General features: G+C 48.2%; 1 protein-coding gene across 2 annotated transcripts in view; it reads left to right on the top strand.

Moving 5' to 3' along the window:
* The window catches only part of DCAF10 (DDB1 and CUL4 associated factor 10), a 525,958-nt gene extending 519,596 nt beyond the window's left edge, over window positions 1–6,362 (top strand). For both annotated transcript variants that reach the window (XM_069630373.1, XM_069630372.1), the window contains exon 7: window positions 5,214–6,362. In XM_069630373.1, coding sequence (XP_069486474.1) covers window positions 5,214–5,582 — 369 coding nt within the window. In that variant the 3' untranslated portion in view covers window positions 5,583–6,362. The remainder of the gene's footprint in view (window positions 1–5,213) is intronic.
* Window positions 6,363–17,129: the final 10,767 nt, after the last annotated feature.

A 17,129-nucleotide genomic window follows, 5' to 3' on the forward strand; every position in this document is an offset into this window, starting at 1 on the left:
TCTTTTAGACGAGTCAGGGAAGTCTGGAACTACAACGGCCAAACCGAGAAGCACCCATAAGTCTCGAGTCGACAAATCGTCGAGAGACCCTCGAGGATCGAGTATCTCGCCGATCCCTCATGAAAAATTAAAATTATCAAAGTCTGTTACAACTTTATCGATGCCATCGGCGCCGATGACTTCGACGTCGAAGCCTACTTCATCTTCGACGCCTTTGTCAAAGACTTCCTCGAGTTTGTTGAAGATTCCTTGGACTCCTTCGATGACCACCTCGCAGAAAACACTGATTCCAGCGACAACTTATGAGGAGGAAGAGAGAAGGTTTACACCTTTACCAAGATCTGACTTTTTTAAATCCATGTCCTCCATTTTTGAGGAATCTTGTTCAGAGGAAGAGGAAATCACTCCGCATCGAGTAAAATATGGAACTAGACAAGTTCCAGAAGAACTGGTAGAACCTCAGTCTAAAATGAGAGACCGGTCTGAAACTCTACATTCTGTCAGTGGTGTGGACACATCACCTGAGTTTGCTGCACCTGATCCTGCAGACTATGCGGACTCGGGGTACAGGAATCTGATGAGTAGGGTGATTGAGTATATGGTTTGGGGAAGACCTTCCGCTACATTTGAACAGGATGACATGACGGATATTATAGTTGGAGGCTCTCGGAAAGCTCCAATTCTTCCTTTTCATAAGGCATTACAGAGAACAGTAGAGAGAAACTGGGAGAAACCAGATAGCATTGCTGCAATAGATAACAATCTCCCAAAAAAGTACAGAACTTGATAACAATCTCCCAAAAAAGTACAGAACTTCGTCTTCTGATCCAGAATACCTGAGTAGACACCCTACTCCAGAAAGCTTGGTAGTTCAGGCAGCTAATGCATCCAGGCAGACCGCATACCCAACCATACCTCCAGACAGGGAGGATAAAAAGGTTGATGCCTGGGCTCGTAAGGTTTTGACTTCGGGTAGCATGGCCTTAAAATCTACCAATGTAACCTGCACCCTGGCCAGGTACACACATACCCTGTGGGAATGTATTTCGGCGGCGGCTGAACATATTCCAGAAGGCTAGGAAATCGAAGGCTTCCTGAATATAGTCAATGACGTTAAGGAGGCAATGGGGGAATGTCTCCAGTCTGGACTGGATACTGCTGATAGTATCAGTAGATCCATGGCTTCAAGCACGGTACTACGCAGGTTTGCCTGGTTGAGGAAGTCGGGGTTTGCACCGGATGTGTAGAACAGGCTCCTCAACATGCCCTTTGATGGCTCGAGGCTGTTTGGTACTAAGGCTGATGAGAGCCTAGAAAAACTACAGACCTTGAAAGTGGCAGCAAAGTCCCTTAGTGCCTCTATGCGACAGCCCCAGAGACCCTATTCAGGCACATCTTCCTGGAGGGGTCGTCCTTTTCGATACTACTCCTCTGTTAGTAGAGGAAAAGAACAAGCCTTTCAAAGGGGCAGAAGAAATGTCACTCGTGGTGGACGAGGAAAGACGACAAAGCCATCTTCAGGAACGGCATCTATGCCCACAGCCGCTCCTGCAGCTGCCTCCAAATCTCTGAGGTCTTATCTTACAAAACACTAGTGGGAGGCAGGATCTCTCAGCATCTGAAAGAATGGTGGGGCATTACTTCAGATGCTTGGGCACTGGAAAGAGTAGCTCAGGGTTACTGCTTTCCTTTCCTAAAAAGACCTCACGATCATCCACCGGGAGCCAGTTCGACCAAGATTCCATACCCGCTCCTTTAGCAGGAAGTTATAACCCTGCTAGAGAAAGGTGCAATAGAACATGTACCTGTAGCGGAGAGGAACAAAGGCTGGTACTCCCCCTACTTTCTCATCCCCAAAAAGGACGGAGGATTGAGACCCATCTTGGACGTAAGAAAATTAAACAAATTCCTCAGGAAGGACAAGTTCAAGATGGTAACCCTTTCTCAGATCCTTCAGGCTCTCCAGCCTCAAGACTGGTTGGTATGTTTGGACCTTCAGGATGCTTATTTTCATGTGCCAATCCATCCCAAGCACAGAAAATACCTGAGGTTCGCAGTTGGCGGTTCTCACTTTCAGTTTCGAGTTCTGCCATTCGGGCTGACCTCCGCTCCGAGGGTTTTCACCAAGTTGATGGCAGCGGTGGCAGCGAGTCTCAGGATAGGGGGGGATTCACTTCTACCCCTATCTGGACGACTGGCTAATAAGGGCACGTTCCCCAGAACAAGCTCAGGAACACCTGTTGATCACCTGCCACTTCCTCCACAACCTGGGCTTCTCCCTCAATTTCAAGAAGTCCCACATGATACCATCCCAAAAACTCCAGTTTATCGGAGCAGGTTTGGACACTTCCTCGGGCAAAGCCTCGCCGCCCGAAGTGAGAGCTCTCCACATCCAGCAGATGGTAACAAAATTCCAGAAAGCCCAGCACCTGCCGGCCTTCGATTTCCTGAGGTTGCTTGGCCTCATGGCATCCTGCATTTTTCTGGTGCCAGAAGCCAGATTGAGAATGAGATCTCTCCAATGGGCCCTCAGAACTCAGTGGTCCCAGTTCTCGGGGAATATGTCAGATCTTCTGCAAGTCCCGAGCGCAGTTGTTCAGGATCTATCATGATGGGCTTGAAAAGACAACATTCTCAAGGGAGAATCCTTTTGGCAACCATGGCCGGAGATAACAGTAGTGACGGACGCCTCGCTCACGGGGTGGGGAGCACACACCAACGATCTGACAATCAGCGGATGTTGGTCTCCATCGGAGCCCAAACTACACATCAACCTTTTGGAGCTGAGGGCAATCAGGCTAGCTCTGACGGCCTTCCTGCCCTCCATACAGGGAAATAATGTCCTGATAATGACGGACAATACAGTGGCCATGTACTACCTCAACAAAAGAGGAGGCGTAGCATCATTACCTCTGTGCAGAGAGGCAATGCAGCTCTGGTTCTGGGCAATACGAGACGGAATCGCTCTATCGGCACTTCACCTAGCCGGAGAGAAGAACGCGGCGGTGGACGCTCTGAGCAGGCAGAGCACAGTTTCCCAAGAGTGGGAGTTAGCTTAGGAAGTCCTTCTGGAGATCTTTGCCCTTTGGGGAACCCCTCAGTTGGATCTGTTCGCAACCTCGGTGAACCGAAAGTGCGATCAGTACTGCTCAAGGGAATTTCCTTTGAGAGGAGCTCTGGGAGACACGTTCGTAGTGGATTGGGATTTTCTCCTGCTGTACGTGTTTCCTCCAGTCCCCGTGATTCCTCAAGTAATCAGGAGGTTGAGAAAGTTCAGGAAAACCATGATCTTCATTGCCCCGGATTGGGCCAGGAGAACGTGGTACCCAGACCTTCTGGACATGTCCATCTGCCCTCCAGTACGTCTTCGACAAAGAGAGGATCTTGTCTCGCAAGAGGAAGGTCAGGTTCTCCATCCAGAGGTCAACACGCTCAACCTTCATGCATGGTTTCTGAGAGGTTGAGCCATAAGGATTGGGATCTTCCAGATGACGTTATGGAGATTTTGCTTTTGGCCAGAAGGCCAGCAACAAAATCCTTGTGCCAGTGTCGTTGGAATAAGTTCAGTAACTGGTGCAAAGATAGGCATGTGGACCCTTTTCAATGTTGCACACCAGTGGTGCTTTCTTTCCTGTTACATCTAGCCAATCTGGGGCTCCAGATAGGAACAATCAAAGGATACCTGGCTGCGCTTTCCATTTTTAAGCGTACCTCGGAAGAGGTTTCTTATTTTAAAATACCATTAATAGTACAATTCCTGAAAGGACTTACAAATGTATATCCACCAATACCATTCCATGTTCCAACTTGGGATTTGAATCTAGTTCTTAAATTCTTGACATGTATAGCATTTGAGCCTCTGCCCTCATGCCCATTGAGGCTTCTGACATTAAAAACTGTCCTTCTGGTGGCATTAACATCAGCCCGCAGGGTTAGTGAACTATAGGCTCTCATGTAAACCTCCATATACCACTTTTTATAAGGACAAAGTAATTCTGAAAGTTAAACCATCTTTCTTACCCAGTAGTTTCCGACTTCCATTTGTTGGAGAAAATTGTTTTACCAACATTTTATCCTCCTCCTCATTTGGGAAAAGAAGAGGAGAGATTACATAGGCTGGACCCCAAAAGGGCCCTGGGCTTTTACATTTCAAGATTGACAAAATTACGCCAAGACGACCAGCTTTTTGTGGGATATACAGGTCGTAAATTGGGTTTAGCGGTGACCAAACAAACCATATCCAGCTGGATTATTCTTGCTATATTGGAATGCTACAGACTAGCGGGTAAAGACCCACCGGATGGGCTACGTGCTCACTCCACAAGGGGAATGGCCACTTCTGCAGCTTTGAAGAGGGGAGTCCCGGCAAAAGAAATTTGCTCAGCTGCAACATGGGCATCAATACATACTTTTACCAAACATTACTGTTTGGATACCGCATCCTCAAATGAGGGTTTATTTGCCAGGGCAGTACTTCACTCTGTACATGAAAACAAAAACTAGTACTCCTGCCTTCAGATTGATCACTGCTATGGGGGTCTATCACAAGATGAGGAATACGTGGGAGGACACAATCCATTTGAAGAACAAGTTACTTACCAACTGTAACGTTCTTTCGACTGGATGTTCCTCCCACGTATTCCTCATCGACCCTCCCAACCTACCCTGCAGTATAGTTTATACTTTTTGCAATTTCATCTCACGATGGGCCCATCAGTCACAGCATACGCCTATATGTTCCACAAGTATTTCCTCGGAAAAACAGAACTGAAGCCAATGGGCACGGCTCGAGCCATTTATACCAGCGGTGACGTTGACACGGTACGGAGCCTGTCGAGGGACATTCGACGCCATGACCTCGAGCACAGCGCCCTCTGCCGAAAATGTTTTTCCGATGCAGCGAAGCTGGCGAAACGAATTATCACAAGATGAGGAATACATGGGAGGAACATCCAGTTGAAAGAACGTTACAGTTGGTAAGTAACTTGTTCTTTGCTCATATTTGCGTTTTGTGTTAATTACTTTTGTAATTCTGTCGCTCATCCATAGAAATGCTTTTTTTTTAGTAAATACATAGAAGCATGTATTCTGCATTGGAGGTGAATAGGTTGGTTGTCAATATATTAGAACAGCCCACAAATTATAAAGTATTATAAGGTATACAATGCTAATAGCTCCTCATATAAACTTGTTTCCTTTTTTTCCATGTCTAGTGGACCTGTGTATATGAATTCCAAGAAGGGGGCCCGGCCCTTCCTGTCTCGCCTCGCTGTTCTTTACGACTTACTCACTACATTGAAGAAGCGAATGTAGGACGGGGCTACATTAAAGAACTATGTTTCAGCCCCGACGGACGCATGGTTTCATCACCACATGGATATGGCATCCGCTTGTTGGGATTTGACTCAAAGTGTGGTGAACTTGTTGACTGTTTGCCGAAAGAAGCCAGTCCCTTGCAAGAAATCCGCTCCCTATACTCACACAGTGATGTAGTTCTCACAACCAAGTTTTCACCCACACACTGTCAGATTGCCTCTGGGTGCCTTAGCGGACGTGTTTCCTTGTATCAACCAAAGTTTTAGGCACACCCAGCAAAGGTGATTTTTCACTGACTCTTCTGTTGGTTGGAGTTTTTCAAAGTGTTCAGACTTGATGGACTGAAATGTTTGGACCGTATTCTTATTCCTGTCCTTCATGAAGATGGCAATACTTGTTCCAGTCATTCACAAAAAATAAATGTCACCTTGTAATGTAAATTACTGTCGCTGTAAATTGTTAAATACAACTGGTCACGTTTTATACAACGTCTTTCTTCCTGTCCCATACTTGCCAGCTGGAGATCCTGTGCCACCCTTCTATATTTCTGTAAAGGTTAATTGCACAGATTCTTGTAATTATTTTCTTTTGTGATGGCTAAAGAGGCTGTGGTGGGGCCAACATTCTGGGGTTGCAAAAAGTATTGTGTGTACAGCATGAAACCAGATTTGGATGCTGCCGTCGGAGCACTCTTCACCAGAAGGGAGTTTTATATTCGTCCCTATTTTTTGGGGATTTGTTTTGTTAAGTCAATGTATTTTCCTAAAGGAATAACGGGATTAAACCAATATGGAGATGTCCTTGTGCGTCGCAAGCAATTGTTCTGCTCATCTACTCCAGTGCACTCAGTTTTGTTTCAGGGGGTATACTGTTACAAATTCTGTTGGGACTCTAATACATGCTGTCCATGTACTTTTAGCAGATGGTTTCCATTTATTTGCAATATTTATTATTTATAAAATAAATAGAAAACATATTTGTCATGGTATTACCAAATGTTGACAGCTACGCTGCGTTTTCTGTAGTTATAAAATGTTAGAATCTTATTACTTCTCCGCCTATTTTCTTTGCGATAGTTGGTATTAAAATCACATCCAATGAGTATATCAACAAAGGCAATTCAAATCTGAAAGTTGCATTTATTACAGTAGCAGTGATGGTTGCAGTATGTGTGCAAGTAAACATCCCAAATGCCAAACGGAACACTCAGTTCGATTGGGCTGAACTATTAGCACAACTGTGTGAACCGGACCATGGCTTTGCTTTTTCATCAACGGCGGGAAAGCTCCAAGAAAATGGTCACTGACTGAGTTATCGTGCCTTCAAACTTGCAGAGACCTCTTCAGAGCATCGTCGCCGAATCGTGAGAACCTCATTACGTTTGTATAGCAGCAAAGAAATGAATGAATGAAATATAATGACGAGAATAACCCCTTGATACAAAGAGCGCTTCAAAAGGAGAACTGGCATTCATCTAAAATAATTAACGGTGATAAATGAAGATTTACAGTGATTGGTGAAGTAATTGACAATTGTAGAGGTAAGGTTTGAGTTGTGCCGTACAGCTCATAAAGGGTGAAAGAGGACATGACCTTTTTAGCAAAAAGTGCAGTCTCTATCATTACGCAAGCCATAGCAAAAATAAGGAATTGGCGGAAACAAGAATCGATGCATTTGATGATAATAGAGCGAACAGAGTGAAAGCTGCTTGCCAAAGGAAAGGTCTTCTCACAAGCCTCTTAACCAGTAGGTTAGGATTACACCAAGGATGAAAGAGCATTTATAGATTTCAACATAGGTTTTTTCAACTGAGTCCATACTGGTGCATTTTCTTCTTTTGGATGTTCCAATTTTAATCTTTGTGATTGAGTTTTTCCAGCTTCCCGACTTCGACTCTTTGGTTCCAATAATGTGATGCTCTGGATTTAGAAAAAGCTGATGCGGCTGTGAGGTTCTAATTTTGAATAAGTAATGGCACCAGAAAAACTTTCAAACTCCATCATACAAATCTCCCTATTTGAAATGCTGAGTTTGTTGATGTAAAAGGTTTCCCTTTTTATGGGATGGACATGGCAGTCCTACATGCCCCTCTACCCCCCCCCCCCTTGTTTTTCACTTACATTCCTGCACACTATTTAATGCTTACATGGTGCTAAATCAAAGTGAAATATGAAAGAACTGTCATGCCTTCTTCAGCCTCGTTGATCTTCCTTCAGTGCTCAGTCAACCAGCTTTTAACTTTTCTGCTGGTTTTCTCCAAATGTCAGGGGAGACAGGCAGGTGTCTCAAGTATTGTCGTGTGATCATAGACTGTCTTGTATTATGGTTAATCATGCTGTTACTGACAATGGTGTTGTTGTAAATACTTGCAGATAAGCTATCTTTTTGAAATTGTCACCAGGAAGTTTCGTATATTAGCTTCCATTTTGTATTAAAAAGGGGGAGACGTTTTAGAAATTGCATTTCGGTTCAATTAGTTTGCCACGGTTTTCTCTGTTTTTTGATTTGCTGTACCTGCTTATACTCCCAAGAATTTAAAATAGGTTAACAGGGATGCGTGTCTGACCCTCTTTCACCTTCACGTCTCGGATGATGTGTTCAGACCAGAGGCAAGAGCAGCACCTTCCACTGCTGTAGTGTTCCCCGATGTGAAGACCACATAGAAGATATAAATGTTATAATCAGTTAAGAGAATTGCTAGCTACAAATGATCTTTGGATTGTAGGAATAATTCCCGTTTCTTCAAATATTTTCACCTGACTAACAAGCCACCAGTTGGCAATGCGCTACAATTTTTAAGCAAACATTTCTTTTTTCTTCCAAGTTCCGAAAGGAGTAAAATACTTGCAGCAAATGGTCATCCTGAAGCCTCCAGTTAGGCTTGCTGCTAATTAAATTCATAGACTTACTTTGTTGTTTAATTTTTTTTTTCATTGTACGATGCAGTATTGAGAGCAGATTACTTTGCTTCTGAGCAGCAGCATATTTTACAAAACGATAACACTGAATTTGGTCCTCCATAGATCTGGCTTTTGAATGATGTTATTACTATGAATCACATCCTTGTGTGTAGACTTTAGATTTGTGATGTTATTGATGGAGTACAAATTGATTTCACCTGACACTTTGTTTTCACTTATGACGTCAGTCTTGCTTCCTTATCGCCTTACTTTCTGAATTCTTGTAAAATGTTCATTTTTCACCATAAAATTGTACATTCTTCACATCAAAGACCTCTTATGCCATGCAAGCCGAGGTTTTTGTTTATAAGGTCTTGTGAGTGGCAGTTTCTGCCACGTGATCTGCATGCATTTTGGCTAAGTGCATCCGAATTGGGAACTGTTCTTTATGTGATGTAACTTCGGCATTGGTGGACCAGCACTTGTGTTGGAAGTACAATTTTAAAGGCCTTCTCTGGACACCTGGGTATTGAAGACCAATCAAAGTCTTTTTAACAGACCCCTGCCCCCAGTGATCCATATTCTTAAGGTGCTGGTCTCGGTAGGTTCTTGCAGATCCTAAAGCATCTTGTCACTATGTTACTGAAGCTTGCTCATAAGATACCTGTTCAGGGGCTACTACTGTTGCTTGCATGGAGGAGCTCTCTGGGCCTGGCCCTGGGAGGTTGCAGTGTCGCCCTGAGATGCAAGCAGCCTAGTACTGTTTACAGGGCTAAAACCAGGAGTACCATTATGGAGTGCCATGTACCTTTTCCAGAGGTACCTTGGGGTTGCTAGCCTTTATCCTGTGGTTTATAACAGACACATTTTCAACCGTGAGGGTCAGCATGGTAACCCAGAGAAATGATCTCATGTCGACCAGTGTGCGCCATAAGTTAACCCATTTATCCAGTGTTCCAGTTCGGTAGCATCCAACATATTATAGCCATGTGAGGGAAGCCCAGTTCAACCTGTCCTTGTCTTCCAGGGGTCTCAATGCCATCCCATTATTCGCTTCCTCTGGTCCGTCAAAGAATATTGCCTTCCCTTTATATAGCACCTTCAACTTTTCCTGGTTACACTAGCATGTACTTGAGACCAACGTGTCTGAGTCTTTCCATGGTTGGAATAAACATATTTCGAATGGATTGTGTCCTCCAACGTATTCCTCATCTATGACATATAATGTCCACAGCTGTGCTGCTTCGGAAACTTTTTTGGCAGAGGGCGTACTTGCATCTATGACAATGATGTCTTCTTCCACACCGATAACCCAGCGGTCTGGCTTCAAGAAATATCAGGACTGTGGGTCCAAGATGTCCATCACGGACCTGCACCGTATCTGGTGCCTGGGTGAGGACCACCCCATGGACGACTGCTCGAAGTGTCAGTCGCTGACTGCCAATGCCTTGCAGGAGTGTAAGGGGAAATTGCAGGTTGGCCGTGTTTCCAACTCCAAGCCCTGTAAATCCAAATCTGCTGGTATGTCGACCGACGAGTCGAGGGAGTCTCCTCGTCGGAAGACGTCCAGGAGGTCTAGGTCCCGGAGTGGTTCGCGCCACTCTTCCTCTTCGTCGAGGCAGACCCGGAAGCGATGTCACCGTTCGCCTTACCCGTCCACGTCGGAAGAAGACTACCCGAAGAAAATGTCATGCCCCACCAAATCCTCTACCACTGAGGAATGGGAGTCCTTTTTGGGAGTAAATATTGAAAATATTTAGAACTCGTGGCACAGTTCCGTCCACACCTTGAGTTGAAGCTGGCAAGGAACAGTCTCGGTCCGATGCTCGTGTGCCCTCGGGCCCGGGTAGTCGGCGCGATAAATACCGGGAGCCTTCGAGTTCCCATGCGGACAAGGCATCAGGGGATCGCCAGAGATGTGCCAGGACCAGGTCACGGTCTTCGTCTCCACCGAAACCTTCGAAGCCTGTGATGGTGTTGAAGAAGGTGTCGACGCCATTGGCGCCGATTCCATCGAGTGAGTCTTATCGGGTCCTTAACCCCGGTCAGACCTTTGAAGCCTTCAACGCGTTTATCAACGCTGACGCCATCGATGCCTATTGGGCAGAATTTACCAGTGGAATCCCCCTGTGGCTGTTGCACCTCCTAGGAAAGTTACGTCTAAATCTGTAAAGCCTGTCCCTGGTAAGAGGTGTACTCCTCTGCCTAGGATGGAGTTCATGCAGTCTCCCCAGAATATTTTTGAAGAGGAAGAGGGGTCGGAGGAGGAGGATGTGCCCTTTGGTCTTCCTTATGGGACACTTGGGGCTCCAGAATGTCTAATTTCCGATGAAAGTCTGATTGAAGATCTGCGTCAATCCTTGCATGATGCCAGTGGCCCAGACACTTCTCCTGAGATGGAGTTTGGGAAGCCTGAGCCTGGTGATCATGCCGAATCTTCCTATCGTAGGCTGATGTTGAAGGTTGTAGAGTAACTGGGCTGGTCCAGGCCTCTGGTGGCTTATCATCAGGATGACCTTACCGACATCTTGGATCAGGGTCCGTCCACTGACCCAGTGTTGCCATTTTATGTGGCTCTGCAAAAGAGGGTGGCTGCTACTTGGAATGCCCCAGAGTCTATTCCGGCGGTTAACAAGTCGTTGTCAAAAAATTACCGCCCATCCAGTAGTTCCAGTTCCATCCAGCGCTCCCGGCTAACTGTCCACACACCCTACTCCTGAGAGTTTGGTGGTCCAGGTGGCTACGGCCACCTCGAAGCAGGCAGCGTACCCTACCATCCATCCTGATAGGGAAGATAAACGCATGGATGGATGGGCGCGCAAGGTATTTTCTGCTGGGAGTATGGCGCTGGAATCGGCCAACTCCACCTGTGCCTGGGCAAAATTTACGCACACTCTGTGGAATTGTATTTCGCTTGCGGCTGAGCATATTCCCGAAGGGGAAGAAAGGGATGGCTTTCTGGCTATTGTGCAGGATGGCAAGGATGCCATGTGTGAATCCCTGCAATCCGGGTTGGACACTGCGGATAGTGTTGCCAGGTCTATGGCTACGAGTACCGTGATGCGCAGATTTGCGTGGTTGCGGAAGTCTGGTTTTGCACCCGATGTGCAGGCCCGTCTTCTCAACATGCCCTTTGATGGTTCACATCTTTTTGGCAGCAAGGCTGACGAGAGCCTTGAAGTTGCAGACCTCCAAGGCAGCTGCCAAATCTTTGGGCGCAGCTGTCAGACAACCTCTGCCTTTTCATCCTAGGGGACAGCAATGTAGGGGTGGTTCCTTTTTTTTTTTTTTAAATGTGTTTATTTTAAACCAAGGCAGGACAAATTATCGATGACATTGCTTAAAGAACACAGCTATGACAGTTCACTTTTAGATCATACCCCACCACCCCCTTTTTCACCCTCCTCCTTCTCCCCCGCAACTTCCAGCAGATCTCCCCCAGTTCTACATTCCATGAACACAACCGAGGTCCTTGTAGCTCAGGTAGGTTCCCCATCCCTCAGGGTCCATCGTGCGTTAAGCGGTTTGAATGGCAAAGCAGGGAAGCGCTGATCGTAGTCCAACACCGGGGCCCAGACATTCTGGAAGTGGTGCAGCACCCACGCACTTGCCGCAGTTACCTTTTCCGCTATCAGGCTGTCTCATAGCTTGCCCCACCAGTGGGCTATACAAGGGCCGTCCGGGGACTTCCAAAAGTGAGCTAAAACAGTTTTACCTGCTATTAGGCTTTGCGTTATCAGTTTCGCCCTGTTCCCTGAGCGGGGGTAGGTCCCAGGGGTTGGGACCCCCAAGAGAACCGCTTCGGGCTCCAGGGGGAGTATCCGCCCGGTAATTTGCTCAATCATCGCCAAGCAGCGCTCCCAGAATTGCCGCATCTTCGGACACAACCACCACATGTGGAAGAAGGAACCAGGCTGAGAGCAATCCCTCCAGCAGGCGACGTTCACTCATGGGTTCATGTGGTGTAATCTGAGGGGGGGAGGTACCAGCGCAACATGAGCTTGTATGCGCATTCTTTATTGGTGATGCAGGCCGATGTGGAGTGAGTGCGTGTCCAGATGTCCACCAAGGTCTGGTCGTCTATCGGGTGGCCCAGGTCGGCCTCCCATTGGGCCATGCATCGCGTTCTAGAGGTTAGGAAGTCCCCCAGGAAGCGCCTATACAGGGAGGAGATCCTGCCCCGGGCTGGAAGATCCTTAAGCGTCAGTTCCAGGGCGGTGAGCGGATGTGTGGCAGCCTGGAGGGTCTCGGGATGCGAGCACCAGTGACGGAGCTGACAGTAGGTGAACCTGTCCTTTTCCTGGAGCCGGAACTCGGCCTTGCATTGTTCAAAGGTGCAGGGAGTGTTTCCCACGTACAGTTGCTCCAGGATTTTGAGGCCGCCATCTATCCAGTTCTGGAAATTACGCGGGTACATCCCTGGCGTGAAGTTTGGGTTGAGAAAGATTGGGGAGAGGGGGCTTTGGCCTCTCGGGATTCCCTTTTGTTTCAGAGCCCAGTCCCAGGAGATTAGGGTGTGCTTGGTGGTCAATAGGAGGTTGCCCCAGTGCTCTCTCCGGGTGGGATGAACGTGTGGGAGGAATCTGAGGGGAAGCGGAAGCTGCGCTTGCTCCAGTTCCATCCATCTAGGGTGGTCTGAGATTATCTTCCAGGCTCGGACGTGTGCCAGCTGTGCTGCCGCCCTGTAGGCCCGCAGGTCGGGGACCCCCACTCCCCCTAGTCTGGAGCTGCCAGTAAGCGTTTTGTGGGGGGATTCTGGCCTTTTTGCCTTTCCATATGAATTTCAGCATCTTCCTCTGCAGATCCTGGAGTGCTGGGTTCGGGATCGCCACTGCAAGGGAGGAACACGCGTAGAGGAATCTTGGGAGCAGGTTCATCTTGGTAGCCGTGATCCGACCCATTAGGGAGATTTCCTAAGTGGCCCAGCGTTTCAGGTCCCCCTCCAGTTCCCGGAATAATCTGGGGAAGTTGCCCTGGTATGTCTCTCGCGGGACCGCCGTGATGTGGACTCCCAGGTAGGGAATGGATCGTTTCTTCCAAGCGATGGGGCACAGCCTGCACAGGGCTTCTTGTTCTTCCCGCTGGAGGCCGGCGCCTAGGGCCACTGATTTAGCAAAGTGAACCACAAAGCCGGTGACCTTTCCAAAGTTCGCTAATTTGTCCAGGGCGCTTTCCGCCGAGGCGGTGGGTTCTGAGAGCGACAGTAGGACGTCATTGGCGTATAATACAATTTTGTGTTGGGATGGCCTTACTTGAGGGCCTTTAATGAGCTCATTCCGTCTGACTCTCTGGGCAAAGGGTTCCATTGTTAGCGCAAAGAGAAGGGGTGACAGTGGGCAACCCTGTCTCATCCCGCAGGTCATAGGAATCGGGGCGGATAAGGCACCATTAATCCTCAGGAGGGTTTTGGGGGATTTATAGTTGGCCATTATCAAAGTTCAGATCGTTGGGCCGAAGCCGAGGGCTTCCAAGGTAAGCTCCATGAATGACCAGTCTTCTCTGTCGAATGCCTTAGTAGCATCTAGGGCCAACAGAACGAGGCCCTGGGGGCACCGGTGGGCTATTTCGACGAGGTTCAGGGTTCGCCTGATGTTGTCGCCTGCTGCTCTGTTCAGAATGAAGCCTGTTTGGTCAGGGTGAATTATGGTCAGGAGAATGTGTGATAGACGATTGGCCAGGATCTTAGAGTAGACGTTAGCGTCCATATTCATCAGAGCGATTGGCCTGTATGAAGCTGGGTCTCTCGGGTCTTTCCCTGGCTTGGGGAGGAGAATTGTCGTAGATTCCTGCATTGAGGAGGTCAACGCGCCTGTCTCTTTGAATGAGTTGAAGAGCGTCACCATGGTAGGGATTAATTGGAGTTTGAAGATCTTGAGAAATCTTGGGGAGAAGCCGTCTGGGCCCGGGGCCCGAACTTTAAGAGACTTGATGGCTTCGTCGACCTCCTCGGCGGTGATTGGAGCCTCTAGGCTCTCTCTCATTGCGGCAGGCAGCTGAGGCAGTGCCGCTCCCCGCAGGTATTCCCTCTGTGCGACCCGGTCTCGTGGGGGTGCAGTCATTACTTGGGAGATGTGGTCTATGGCCAGCTGTTGTTTCTCCTGCTCAGAGTAGTGCATCCTCCCTTGAGGGTCGCGTAACCCCGCAATCGTAGTGCAATGCCTTGCTTTGGCCAATTTGGCTACGAGGAATTTGTTAGCTTTATTGTTCTTGGTGTAATAGAATTGTTGGGTCTTGGCCATTAGTTGTGCAGTGTGTTCTGCGTAATGGGCTTCGAGTTTCTTACTGGCTGTGCGGATAGCACGTTGTGATTTGGGGGACCACCCCTTCCTCTTCTGTGCCTCCTCTGCTACTCGCAGTTCCTCCTCAAGGGCTAGCCGAGTTTGTCGGCGATTCCGGTGAAAAGCCACCCCTTGCGCTATCAGGGCTCCCCTGATCACAGCTTTCATAGCATCCCAATTGTTAGCGGGGAAGTATCTGTGACCGGGTTTTCCTCGAGCAAGTTTTTGATGGTGGTTGCGATTATGTCCCTGACCAGCATGTTGTTGAGGATCGGGTCGTAGAGTGACCATCTGCCTGCGGGGTTGGCTCTGGGGTCTTGAGTACGGAGTTCCATAGTTATTGGTGCATGGTCTGATAGGATTCTTAGGCCGATGGAGACCTCATTAGCGTAGGTGAGGGTCTGGGGTGAGGTCAAGAGGAGGTCGATCTGCGAAAACGTTCAGTGGACATAGGAAAAAAAGGAAAAGTCCCTTAGGGTAGGATGGAGCACCCACCATGCGTCCACCACATCCAGGGTTCTGAACAGTCGTAGGAGGCTGAGGGCTAGTGCGAAGTCCCCCACGGTGGGGGGGTGGGATTTGTCTTTGGTGGGGTCTGACACCCAGTTGAAGTCCCCCCCATCACTGTTTGGCCCTCCGTGAATCCTGTGAGGGAGGCGCCCAGAGAGTCGTAGTCTTCTTGGCCCGAGTTGGGGGCGTAAACTGAGATGAAGGTGAAGAGATCCCCCATTAAGAGGCATTTAACCGCTACGAAGCGGCCTTCAAGGAATGAGATAGTCTAAGATCTGGGGGTTTAGGTATCTCCTGAAAAGAATCGCTGTGCCCCCCTCTTGGATCCTCCTGAAGCAAAGAATTGGTGAGGAAATAGGCGTGAGCGAAGGTGCCCAAAGTCTGATGGGAGGAGGGGGGTTTCCTGAAGCAGGGCAACTCCGGCCCCATCGTCCTGCAACTTTTGTAGAATCGATTTGCGCTTCGAGGGGGAATTCAGCCCGTTGACGTTTAGGGAGAGGCATTGTAAAGTCTGATGTTCGAGAGCCTGCATCCCCTCTGTGGGTTGCACCGGTGAGGGGGGTCTGGGGGCTAGGCTGTCATTCGCCGCCATAGGAGGGGCTGAGTATGAGTTGTCCTGCTCTTGGGGTTTTAACAGGGGCCACATTTTTAACTGGCAGGGTAGGCAGCATTGTATATGCGCCCAGGCCCCTGACCAACGGGGCCAGTTGAGTCAATCGGGTAACTTGGGTTTCCAAGGACATGGAGATGGGAACAAACCTTGGAATGGGCATGAGCTGTGGGTGAGGCCTGCCGTGTGAAGAGAGGAGGTTGGCGCTTGAGTCAGGCATGATGGGTTGGTGTATCGGGGAGTTGGGCGCTTAGTCCGTAGATGCATCCCTGGGTCCCCTGGAGTAGCCCCGGGGGTGTTCAATGCCTTTTGTTGTTACCTGAGACTCTCGACCATGAGGATCGTCTAGGCCGCGGGGCTGAGGCAGCCTCCGGGGTCCCGGACGCGTCCGAGCTCGCTGGGGCGGTCTCCTCAGAGCCGGTTGGGTGCGTGATCTTGCTGGCATCTTCCAGGTAGCTAATCCTTCGCAGAGTGCCGTTATATGAGAATTGCAGGGCTGTTTGGAAGAGCCATCTATATCGAATCTGTCGCTCTTGGAGGAAGTTGGCCTGGGGTCGGAGGGCTTTTCTCCTCTGGAGGGTTAGCAGCGAGAGGTCTTGGTAGATCTGCAGAGGCTGGCCTTGAAAAGAGATCTTGTTTGTTTGTTCGTTTGTTTGGTAATGCGCACCAAGCCCTTAGGTAGACGGGCTCAACAGAAACAAGAAATCTTAAAACTTAGTTAAAGTACAAGGTAGCAATACATAGAGCATTGTTTGCAGTAGGAGCAAAAATACAGGTACAAGATACATTAAATGCGAAGCAATGGTCTTGGTAAGTCAAGGAGGCATTATCGTGAGTAACAATATATGCACACATGCATATACAGATATGTATATACAACCTTACATGTCTACGTTAACGTGTATCCATGGTGCATGCAAATATGACAGAACAGACGACCATGCGTGTATAGTTAACCAATCTACGGTGTAGTTTGAGGGAACAAAGGGTCGTGTAGGGGCTGGAGAGGTAGAAGTGTAGTTCAGCAGTTAGGTGTCGTTGGTGTGTAGCCAATTGAGTATCTTATGTCTGAATATAGGGTAGGGTTGTTCTAGTCTGAGGTCAACTGGTAATTTGTTCCAACATTGTGCCGCTTTAACAGGGAAACTGGTTCCTCCTGCTGTCGAGCGTTTGAACCTAGGAATCTCTAACATAAATGAGTTAGCAGATCTCGTAGGGCGGGTAGCTGTTCTCCTGGTAATTTTATCCATAAGGTATGGGGATGCTAGGTTATTCAGGCATTTGGAGGTGAGCGATGCTGTTTTGATGATAATTCTGTCAGTTATTTTCAGCCAGTTAACCTCCTTCCTGAATTCGGGAATATGCTCTCTGTAAGGGATGTTCAATGCTGCCCTCAGGGCGTTATTCTGAAGTCTTTGGATTTAGTCTGTAATGTATCTGTTGGCTCCCGAGTATAGGGCATTACAGTAATCTAATCTTGACATAAGAGTGTTGGCTAGTGTGGTGCAGCTCGCT

Source organism: Ambystoma mexicanum, chromosome 6q, assembly GCF_040938575.1.
Source record: "Ambystoma mexicanum isolate Mex_15411 chromosome 6q, UKY_AmexF1_1, whole genome shotgun sequence".
NCBI lineage: Eukaryota > Metazoa > Chordata > Amphibia > Caudata > Ambystomatidae > Ambystoma > Ambystoma mexicanum.